At 36.0% G+C, this 12,156-nt stretch overlaps 1 protein-coding gene across 1 annotated transcript; it reads right to left on the reverse strand.

The window, feature by feature from the left end:
* Positions 1-802: 802 nt before the first annotated feature.
* Positions 803-6,870, reverse strand: LOC104231030 (protein EARLY FLOWERING 3-like). The gene is made up of 5 exons (XM_009783951.2): positions 6,105-6,870; positions 4,663-5,041; positions 4,234-4,546; positions 2,271-2,322; positions 803-2,112 (listed from the first exon to the last, which is right to left on the reverse strand). The coding sequence occupies exons 1-5, from the start codon at positions 6,294-6,296 to the stop codon at positions 1,126-1,128; spliced, it is 1,923 nt and encodes a 640-aa protein (XP_009782253.1). The 5' UTR covers positions 6,297-6,870; the 3' UTR covers positions 803-1,125.
* Between the last annotated feature and the right edge of the window lie 5,286 nt (positions 6,871-12,156).

The raw sequence follows: 12,156 nt of genomic DNA on the forward strand, positions 1-12,156 counted from the left end.
CACTGTCGTTACACATATGGCTCACTCATGCCATTATTGACTAACGGCTCAATTTTTATTTGGCCCATCCATGCCACTGTCGTTAGTCAATAATGGCATGGATGAGCCAAATGTGTAACGGTAGTGGCATGAAATGAGCATTTTTTTAATGGATGATATGGATAGACCATTTCTGAAAGTTGAGTGAAATTTTTAGGCCTTTTCAGATTATTATATTAGATTTTAGAATACGTGGCTTTAAAATTTCAGTGCTACCTCAACAGTGGATTGAAAACTCCACAAAAAATAAATAAAATGACGGGTTACTCTTAGTTTAGTCTTAACATTTTACTACTTCATATTTGTAATGTTTTACGCTTAATTTTAAGGATATAATTACCAGAGAATGGTAGTACATAAAGCTAGTTATGATTGGATGAATGAGTACAATTTTTTTTTTAAACTAAGGGAGAGCATAAGTTAGTCATGTTAAATTCAGTTTATTATTGAAATCACATACGGCGAATCAGGTTACAATAGAGAAAAAAATTCTCTATTTCTATGTCACCAATTTGCTTTTGAAATAGCCATATTTCGAAAGAAGTTCTAAGATTATTCTGAACTAATTTCACGTTTATTTTTGCATGAGCAAATGACGATCTATTATTAAAAAATGTCATGGATAACTATAATAAATGTCATGGATTCTGACCGTTCCCTAATGTGAATGCGGGTGAAAATTAAGAAAAACATACATTTGCAGATAGAACTAGATGAATGAAGAATATATCACAAAAATTACATATACTAATCTAAACAGACATGAATGAAAGGGTAAATTACAATTCAACGACGACTTTGAAACAATTTGATGAAGATTAGAGAATAACAAGAGGATAACTTACAACTGATAATAGCGACTTACACAACAAAAATTGACTGCAGTATACAACAGCTGGACTAAGCAATCACCGCGCAACAACATGATGTAACTTAGTAGGAATGCTTATCTACATAGTGGCAACGTAGCCAAAATTTAAATCAAGCTATAACATACTATCAGAAAGGTTACAACAAATTGACCGAGACCACTACATCTTGTTTGGATGAGCAAATAGTCATATTCACAACACAATGAAGTGCTACCTACAGACGAGTGAAAGCTGCGTCATGTTGTTTTCTCTCTTCTTGTATAGACTGAAATATCCGAGCGGCAGATGCTGTGGCAGACCTTGGATTGTGAGGTACAACTTTGATAACTCTTGCTGAATGATCAGTGTTGTCCGTAGCTGGAGATGTGGGGAAAAGAGAAAGCATGTTTCTTCCTTGTGTGGTGTCAGCCGCTCTCTCACTTGGACTACTTGCAGTGCTGGCTTGTAGCTCATTATCTCTGGTGGCCTGGAACCTTAAAACATCTGGAACATTTCCATTCTTCTCACTTGGAACATTACTTGAGTCCTGATGTTGAATGTTAAAGTTATCGATCCCTCCAGATAACTGGCGTTGAAAACCCGGCGAAGTAAACTGGTTTGATTCTTCGACGGTAGATGATGAGATTGGTAGATTCATAACTGGCATGCCATAATGAGGAAAATAGCCGTGGCCAGTTGGAGGCGCGAAAGGAACTCCCGTTCCTTGATAGTGAGGATGAGGACCAGGAACTCCAATAGCTGGAGGAAAAAAGTTCCCCATCGATCCTGGAGGTCCACAACCTCCATTAATAGGATTTGTAAATCCAGGTCCAGGGAATGGCTTGTATACAAGTCCTTCAGAAGGAGACATCACTGGGATCAACCATTGGTGCCCCGGAGGCTGTTGGAAGCACCAGGGACTCGTGTTAGCATCATTTGTCACAGGCATTGGTGGCGGATTTCCTGAAAATGGTCTGTGGCTAGAGAGCTGGCTACCATTTTGCACAGAAGAAAGAGATGCCTTTCCCACAGTGTTTTCAGCAGAGCATTCCATCCTGAAGTTAGGCTTCTCAGAATCATTCTTGCGCTTCGGAACACTTTGAGATTCTCTAATAATACACTCCAACGGCAGTCTTTTACCAGAGGAATTCTTTAATGGTTTGCCTAAATAACCAGCATCTTCAAGCATACTATTTGGTGACTCGGCAATGAGCTTCTGGACCTGTTAAAATAACCGGAAAAATGCATGAGCAGCGTATTAATGAATCGAAAAGCAATACATAGATCACATTTTCTATTTCACAACACCTCCCCCCACCCCACCCCCCCCCAAAAAAAAAAAAATCGCTACAAGAGATTCAGCCTTTGGAGTTGCTTTACCTTTATAAGTCGATGCAACTCAAACACTTGAATGGCAAACACTCTTTGCTGGCTGTACCAGAACAATGGAGAGAGTCAGGGAAAAAGATAAATAAATAAACTGAGAGAGATTAGCTCGTCAGATGCATGCAGCCAAAGGTATCTACAACATAAAATAAAACAGAGAGTGTACAGTGGAAACTCAGTTTGAAGAGACAGAGCAAGACAATATATAGAGAGAAACAGTAGTGATCAAGCAGAACGACTTGATAAATATCCTGAAACCACTTAACTACTCAGAACTCCTCCAAAAAGCTTGAACAAAAGAGTTTACACAGTCAATAGACAACAAATGGTAAAATTTTTATCTACAAAGAGGCAGTCTTTAAACCAATACGTATGCAAAAAGAAGTTTTGAAAAGGTCCAGTGTCGTAACTATTATCCCAAAGTACAAACTTAAAATCCCACAAAACATGTTATATCGCGTGAACTGATGTCCACTTTGCTCAAAACACCATGACTCAGATATGTGAGCCTTCCCTACTTCTATGTAGATGATTAAGGCTTTTACCAAAATATAGCGCAGGTAGTTTCCTTCAAAGCCATTACCCTTTATGGTTGATTCCCAATAACACGTGCTAGTTGCCAGAGCTATCATCTTCTCACACCCAACGCCATAAACTGGTTATCATCCCCAGCAAGAGTGGTTTACAACTCAAGAACAACAACAAAGAGGAAAAAGAAGTCCCAGCAGAATATATCAAATCGACAATGAATAGAATGATCCAGTGCCAGCTAGCTCACCTTGCACAAAGTACACAGTCTAACATGGTCCCCACAGTGCCATATATCCACCGCTAAAATCCTTCGGGTTGCTGTAAAGGACAATGCCCACTTTGTGGGAACCATCAGACTCTGCACGAAGAACTCTACTCACACAACTCGTATGATCATGCCATATGTTTCCTTCAAGAATTAGTTCAGCCACGACACATGAAAAGCTTGATACCACAGACAACCTCAATTCGGCAGTGATATACTCCACCAATCGGATACCACTGCCATCTCTAAGAGAAAAAATCATCTAAAAATAGTGTTCTAATGCCTATTATCTCATCCAAATGTGCCAAAAGATCCAAGAGCAATACTCAGTTAAATCCAGATCGCAAAGACAAACTCCTTTTTTCCCTTTGTTGGATAATAGATTGTTAAAACTAATAAAAACAAAATCGGGCAAACAAAGAGATGAACAACTAATGCTAATGAAACATTTGTGAAAGCCTCAGAACTCTAAATTAGCCTATTAGCATCATGAAACAAAAGAGAATTTTTTTTATATCATTAAGTAATAAAGAAAAAACATATACAAAAACGACAAAAACTTTTCTTTAGAGGAACTTCTAATAACATGGTACTTCTCATTAGTTTTTCTCGCACCTTATTAATTAACATTTAAGTCACAAAGTTCAAATCACTCGCGATCATCTATATCTAAACATGTAACTCAAAATTCATCAATTGGCAAGATAAACCATCACACAAAAAATTCATTTGGACTCCTTGGAGATATTGATGACACATTGTGTTATTAAAAAGATAGCAGCTGAGATATAACTATTAAGCAAAAAGTAACAAGGAAAAAGTGCCTGATATATAAATATCCTTTGTACTCAATAAATGCCTTAAATTGCAAGCGCATAACATTATCTACAGAACATGAAAATATATCAGAGAGCATACCTTATATTTACAAGAAAAGACCATGAGGATACATATAAGGGGGGTCATTTTGTCACTCTCTATATATCATGATCTGAGTTGCACTGGGTAGTACAACCATCAGGAAAATGAAAGTCAGGTCTAAAGAAAAGCTGGTCAATAAAATTTCTCGGCCCAACTGATAAATGGAACAGTATATATTTCATGTTTTGCATGATGTGACAAGGAAATTTGAATGTCAACCTGAAAGCAACAAGAACTTACTTGACAATTGCTCTTCTGGCTTTCCAGAAACGCTTTAGGCCAATTATTCCCACAACATCATCAGGAGAGATGTCCGTTCCAGACATAGATTCTACTATGGAAGTCTCCGATAAGTTGTCACCTTGGTCCATAATTCCTGTTTGTAATGATTTACATATCCTGTCTTCCTGGGATTCCGTACCATTAATGAGATTGTTAGTAATTATCTGCTCTTCTGATGCAAATTCTTTCATGGGATAAGAATCGCCATCATCTATACCCGTAACAGGTTCAGGTATGATGGTACAACCAACCTGACGTTCGAATCTGCATTCTGGTCATTGAAAAAGATTGTCTTAGGTATTATGCCAAAATCATTAGGAGGCTTACATCTTGGTGTGAAATGCAAAGTTACATCAATTTGTACTAGAAGACCTTCTGACAGCTTACCCTTGGATGGAGAGTTTGAGGTTGTTCTATGCTCTCTACTAGCTGGAATACATTTGGGATTCTCCTCATTCTGGCTCTCGCGCTGTTGCCTCAGAATTCGATCTGTAAGTCCTTCCAAGTCTTTATTGGGACGCCCTGAAAAGACTGGACCAGAGGGAGAGAGCTTTTCCATATCCAGATTATGACTCCCAGTGGCATGATCTGGCTTGGAGTTAACAAAGACAGGAACCGTAAAGTCATCCTCTTCTGTTCTCTTATTCAACTCAAACTGTTGCAAGAGTGTATTGGGATCTGAACTGTGGCCAGGTGGTTTATCAGCAAGATGTCCAGATGGAGGGTGTTGTACAGGGAAATAGACAACTCTTTCGTGCCCACTACCCTGCAAAATGTAGTTGATCCAACCAGTCAGCTTACAGATTCAACCAACCACTAAATTTACAGCTATAAATGACCTACACAGTCAATGAACGTTATCCCAAAAGAGATGGTTTCAAATCAAGAAACCTCTAAAATCCCAGCAGTAACATCACCATACAGTTTAAGAACATAATTAGATGTGACTGTAAATGTTAATATCTACATTTTCACTGACCACAGGACAAAGCCGAGAAAAAATATAACATTGACACAGCTAACATTACATCTTCACAACACATTAAGTTGAAGAATTAAGGGTTCTCTTGCACTTGGTAGTTGGTACATAAAAACATCCAAAAGGAAAGTGCTCTCCCAAATGAAAGTCTCCAAAAAGTACAAAAAAATTAGGCAAATCCAGATGATAATCAGCACAAGGTAATATATAAAGATAAGACACTTGATACTCATAAAGCAAAGACAATTGATCCTTCATGATATGTCAAGTGATGCAATGAGGTTTAACCAATTGAAGTAAAAATTACTCCCCACCCCCACCCCCCACCCCCCTTCCAAGTTTATGTGAAGCTTTTGGCTTTTCGAGATTCAAATTATGTAAACTTTGACCAATATTTCGATGTGCATTTTTTCATTATATTGACATGAGAAGATTTGCAACTTATAGTACTTTTTGTATAGTTTTTGAATATCTAAATTTTAACTTTAAAATATTGAGTTAATCTAATCCAATTTAGCTTCAAAGATTAATAAAATTGTTTCTCGAAAAGTGAAAAGGTTTACATAAACTGGAACAAAAGGAGTACATTAATATATATCACCCAAGCAATAAGCTACAAAATTGTCTTTCCCTGTATTTTCTAATGCGTGAAACATAAGCCAAAATTCAAACAACAAAAAAGAAACCAATTTAAGACTAAGTCAAGAAGCATACTAAGAAATTAACATCGGAAAACTGCTAAGAACAGTAAACCAAACTACTCAAAGTTAAGCCCTGACTCTATTCTACAGTATAAGCAACAGATATCATGTTCAAAAAGCACAAAAAGTTTGTTGAAAACTAGTTGTACCTTTGCAGTGTTATTGTTGGAGTTAGCAGGCAAAACCCCTGAATTGAATCTCTGAGAAGGTATACTGAGCTGCTCATATAAAGCCATCTTGTTCCTTGGAGGTGCTCTTGGACCTCCTTTTTCTGTATCATTTACATGAAGCCTTGGAAACATTGGCCCCATCACTTTCTCTTCACCTTTCCCTCTCTTCATTCTTTTTTCCTCCTAATAAATAAATACTCCTCTCCTACTCTTCCTATAGATTCATCCCAATCAATAACTCCTTATAATTAAAAAAAAAAAATTAATCACAACCCCAAGAATTCAAAGATCAAATTTTTACTAGCATAAACAGTAGAATCTCATAGATCAAACCCAAAAAGTCAGTTCTTTTACTCAAATTTCAAGAACATAGAAATTTGGGAAAACACAGAAATCCACCAAAAATTTCAAGCAAACAGACAAAACCCACCAAAAAAATCACAAAATTCCAACAACCCAGAAATCAAAACCGACTCTTGACCTCGAAATCAAGCGATTACCCACCAAGGGAAAAAAGACATGTACTTTGAACAGTACAAAAAACAGTTGGCCTATGTTGGGAAAATGATAAATAGAGAAATTAAAGTGACCAGAAAAACAAGAACTGATTCGAGTAAAAAGGGAAAAAGGGGCAGGAATTAGGGATTCTGAAAAGGCCAAAGAAAGATCAAAGGAAGGGACAATTGTGAAAGGGTAGAAAAGTGCCACGAGGTGGACCCAGTAGTTATGGATAGACCATAGAGAGAACCTAGAAGCTCCTAAAGTGATTATTTATTTGAATTTTAAAAAAGAAATTGGTTGGAACATAAGATAAGATTTTCTTTCACTTTTTATTGCAACTTTTGTCCCAAATCTAAATAACCAAGTCATTAGGTCTCTTTCAAGATCAAAAAATTGCAAAAATATGACATTTTTAAGGTGATTTTTAACTTTTCACCTCACCTGTCCTATGCGTAGAAATATCAAAAGTTAAAAGTACTATCTATGTCCGGTGGGGAAAGCGAAAGATAATACTTATAAAATAAATTTGTTTATGAGGTAATTGATGACAAATATTCAAGCACATCCACTATGAGGGTGATAATTGGTCTTTTTTGGCTAAACCAAAAGTTCGGCTTAACTTGCCATTAATTTTTGCATCTTGCCATTACCATGGTTGATATAGGGAATTAACGGAATGCACTCAAAAGTAATTATCTCAATATACTAATTTAGAAAAAAATTATTTACAAAATAACCAGCAGGGGTGTAGTTGTATATGTTGGAGATATACAATCCACATGTTGAACTACTCAGCATGTTGTTTACCTTAATAATCACAAAAAATTTTAAGCACGTATTTTCTATTCGTAAAATCATATAAGGGCGTCATTACTTTGTACAAGAAAGTTTCCACATACTGATAGTGATAGGCAACAAAATTCAGCTAGAAATACACATCTTATTTTGGATAATTAATGACCTAATAAACATTGTCGAAATATTTCAGTAAGAGGTATCTATTGAATATTTACAGCCAAGAAATGTAACTGCACAATCAAAAGTGGAAGTGTTACACAACGAATGATAATAATAACGGGGCTAGTAACTTTTCAGCCATATAATAGAAAAATAGGGCGAAACTCCATGACAATATCTAATTGCCGTTCTCTCCGTATTTCTATCTATACTTCTAACTTTCTTCTGTTTTCCACCCATTTCCTTTTGACATATGTGAAAATTCACCATCTAATGGACTTTATAAAATGCAAGAAATGGGTGATAATAGGGTGTTGAATATTTCTCCTCGGCCGTGTACTATGGCTACCAAAAACAGCTCAAAGTCATTGCTATGCAACGACCTATCTTGAATCTCTAGATTAGCAACATGCCAATGTACGTATGAGCTGCAAATTGGATATATTTACACAGTGCTATTTGGTCGAGACTGAGACGGTTATATTACTAATAATATATTATAATATAAGATATGTTATGCACTTTCTATTTGAAATAAACAAAATTTTAAAGTAATTTCTAAAATATTAACATCTTATGGTGTCATTAGCTATTATTTTAGTTAGTATATTGAAATAATTTATGTTACTCTAGTAGAAAGTAAAATATTACTAATTATGTACTGAATAATCCAGGTACATTGTTAAAAAGGTACAAAACAAATTTATATTGGATGTAATATTAGATATTTAAGAAAAAATAACATTTTTCAAAGAAAAGTATGTTCCAAACAATACGCCAAAACTTTGTTTCAAAGAAATACCAAGCTAACAGACGATTAACTTATGTCAAACAACATAAAACCGATTAATGCTAATGTCTATTGCTAATAACATATGTTTATTAATGCAGTGGCCAAATAAGCGAAACATATGTTTATTGCTAATGTCTTCATAAAATAAATATATGAAATAAAACCGATTAGGTTGGCAATTTAATATTTCAGGAAAAAAAAACTTAGTACAACAACAACATACCCAGTATAATTTCACGGGTGGGGTCTGGGGAGGGTAATGAGTACGCAGGCCTTACCCCTATCTGGAGAGGTAGAGAGGCTGTTTTCGATAGACCCTCGGCGTGGAAAGGAAGAATAGGGGAGAAAAAGAGGAGGAAAGAAAGGGAGGGGGGGAAGGCGATAAGCAAAGAGGAGAAAAAGCAACATCAAATAGTAACCATCAGGGAGCAACAATACACAATAAAAGGGGAGAAAAAGTAGCATCAAATAGTAATCCCAATAGCAATTTACAAAAACAAAAGACGTGGTTGCAAAGTACCAGATACAATAACAAACTAGAAGGAAGTAACTTTCAACCCACAACAAGAATATTACTAGTACTACTGGTGAACCTATGAAAAACTTGCAATTACCTGTCAACCCACCACCTTAATCTTCGACCTCCACACCTTCCTAACGCTAGTCATGTCCTTGGTTAGGTGAAGCACTGACATGTCCTGCCTAATCACCTCTCCCCAATACTTCTTAGGCGTACCTCTGCCCTTCCTCAAGCCCGCCATGGTCAACCTCTTACACCTCCTGACCGAGGTATCTATATCTCTCCTCTTCACATGCCCAAACCATCGCAGTCTCGATTTCCGTAACTTGGCTTCCACGGATGCCACTCCCACCTTGTCCCTAATAGCTTCATTCCTGATCTTGTCTTTCCTGGTATGACCACACATCAATCTCAACATCCTCAATTCTGCTATGCTCATCTTTTGGACACGAGACTTTTTGACGGGCCAACACTCAGCTCCATACAATATAGCTGGTCTAACCACCACCCTGTAGAATTTGCTCTTAAGTCTAGGCGGTACATTCTTATCACATAAAATCCCCGAAGCTAGCCTCCATCTCATCCAACCCACTCCAATGCGGAGAGTAATATCCTCGTCAATTCATGTTGCCTTGGATTATAAACCCAAGATGCTTGAAATTATTTCTTGTGGAAATGACTTGAGTATCAATCTTTGCTTCTACTTCTTCTTCATGTTTCTCCTCATTGAACTTGCACTCCAAGTATTCAGTTTTCAACCTACTCAACTTGAAACCTTTGGATTCCAGCTTCTGTCTACCTAGCGTTAACACCCCCTCGCCTCTCGTCAGTCAGTACTATGTCATCATCAAATAACATGTACCATGGCACCCTCCCTTGTATGTGACGTGTCAGGACATCCAACGCTAGGGAAAACAAAAACGGGCTAAGGGCTGATCCCTGATGCAACCCCATCTCCACTGGAAAATGTTTCGAGTCTCATCCCGAGTCTTAGCGCCTTCGTACATGTCCTTAATCACCTTAATGAGGTTAATAAATCGAACAATTCCTTTAAAATATCTTATTTAGTAATTAATTCAAATTATCTCATTTTGAAATTGTTGTTGACATGGTATTCTTTCTTCTCTTTTGATGTTAGAAGTATTAATTCATTATTTCCATTAAGATTTAAAAAAAGAAAATGACACATTTTGGTTTTATATCTAATTAGTAGTGGCGGAACCAGAAATTTTACTGAGGAAGAAATAAAGAAAGTTAACATATAGTATATATGCATAAAAAAATTGACTTAGCTAAATAGTGTAATTTTCCGCGAAAGAGTATCTATTCCATAACATGAGGTAGCTCCGCCCATGTTAACCAATCAACTATAACCATAATGAGGGGTGTTCATAAAAATCCGAAAACTCGAACTAAGCCGAAAACCAAACCAAACCGACCAAAAAAATCGGTACTTTTTGGTTTGGTTTGGTTTTGGTTTTGAAATTTAAAAACCGATCAAATTTGGTTTGGTTTTGGTTTTAATTAAAAAAAACAAACCAAACCGAATATAGGAGTAGCTATTTTAAATTTATTATTACACCTATATATATGTATACTTTTATACAAAGTTTTAAAATTTTTATAGTAAATATTAATCATTTGCACTTTTAGTACAGTTCTTTACCTTTACATTCTAGTTTAATTGGTAGTTTTCTTTTGTTAAGTATAAGAACCTATTTCATGTTAAAAATAATATATTTTTAATTGAGTTCTTAAATTATTCATCACTATTTGATTCAATTATCATCAATATATCTTGGTAAATAATAGATTTCTCAAAGAGTAATTGATTTGATAGTGTTACGTTGAAAATATAGTCGCCAAAATGTGTGTTTGGTAGTGTATGTCTTATATTTAAGAAAAAACGACAAATAACCGAAAAAACCGAAAAACCGACATAAACCGAATCGAGAAAAAACCGACTTAATTGGTTTGGTTTGGTTCTAATATTTGAAAAACTGACTTACTTGGTTTGGTTTCTTTTTAGGAAAAAACCGATCTAAACTGAACCATAAACACCCGTAACCATAATAATGATTCTTTTTTCAAGTTATATGCGAGTAGTTTAGTTTTAGACAACCCGGTGATGAAAAAGTTACAACTACGTGAACCATAATATCACGATTACGAATAATAAGAAATTGAAATATATGTGTATTGGGAAAATCGAGTTTACATATTAAAGTGATTAGAAGATGACGTGTCATGACACGAAGACTGGTCAAAGAGTGATGATTGGCAAAGAGACATGAGTTGCAATATATACGAGCAGAAGGTACAAGTAGAGGCACAAGCAGTTATTCAAAAGACTCAATGCTCGTACCTATTTATACTCAAAAGTCAAGGAGAATGAATCTGACAGCATAAGAGAGTACAAATACAGTATTTAATAAGCAGTAAATACTAAAAACGTTATAGAATCTGTATTAAATTACAATTATTATGTAACGTAGCATTTAATGTCTTTAATTGTCTATAGTGGCCTAATTATAACAAAGCAAAATGTATATCTTTAAGATAGCTATAAAAAAGAGAGAGTGGATCATTTGTAAGGACACGAAAGATCATCTGAATATACTGGTTTACTTTGTTTTCTTCTGTCTATCTTATTATTAGCAAAATCACTTTCCTTTATTCAGTTTTGATTATCAGTAACCCGTGTTCTTTTAAATTAAAGCTTTGACTGAAATTCCACTTTTTGGTTAAACAAATTGGTTCCGTTACCGGGAATCTGATAATCTACTCTTTCTTAGCCTAACCTTTTTTGTTGCATCAACTATGTCGAACATCAATGACAACACCCAAGAAAACCAAGGAAACCAACAACTCCAGGAGAATCCACAGGATGATCACATCCCAATCCCTTCTCCACAAAGTTTCCCTCAACGATCTCGAGAAGGCACTCCTGATAGATCTCATGCAAATGGAAATGCTCAATTCGAAAATGATGAAGCTATCAATGAAGCTTTGCAAAAGCTAATTGCTCAACAGGTCAATAAAGCTCTTGATGCCTTTGTCAGCCAATTACCTGTTGTACCACCAACACCCACTCTAAATAATAACACTTTGGAGAACCCTCGTTCTGGGCTTGCTAATTCAGGTAGTGGTGGAATCCCCAGCGAGCCACGAGAAGGAGAACCAGGTAACTTAATCAATTCTGATTTACAAAATTTAGTACTAACATTGCAGAAACAGCTCAAGGAGCAAAGTGACTGCAT

The sequence above is a fragment of the Nicotiana sylvestris genome, chromosome 8, assembly GCF_000393655.2.
Source record: "Nicotiana sylvestris chromosome 8, ASM39365v2, whole genome shotgun sequence".
Lineage (NCBI taxonomy): Eukaryota > Viridiplantae > Streptophyta > Magnoliopsida > Solanales > Solanaceae > Nicotiana > Nicotiana sylvestris.

Bases quoted from the DNA above. Each gene is read 5' to 3' on its own strand.
- LOC104231030 (XM_009783951.2), bottom strand. From the start codon at position 6,296: ATGAAGAGAGGGAAAGGTGAAGAGAAAGTGATGGGGCCAATGTTTCCA. The intron at 5,042-6,104 runs GTACAACTAGTT...TACATTTTGCAG, and splicing joins CCAACAATAACACTGCAAAG to GGTAGTGGGCACGAAAGAGT. The intron at 2,323-4,233 runs GTAAGTTCTTGT...GTTCTGGTACAG, and splicing joins GCCAGAAGAGCAATTGTCAA to CCAGCAAAGAGTGTTTGCCA.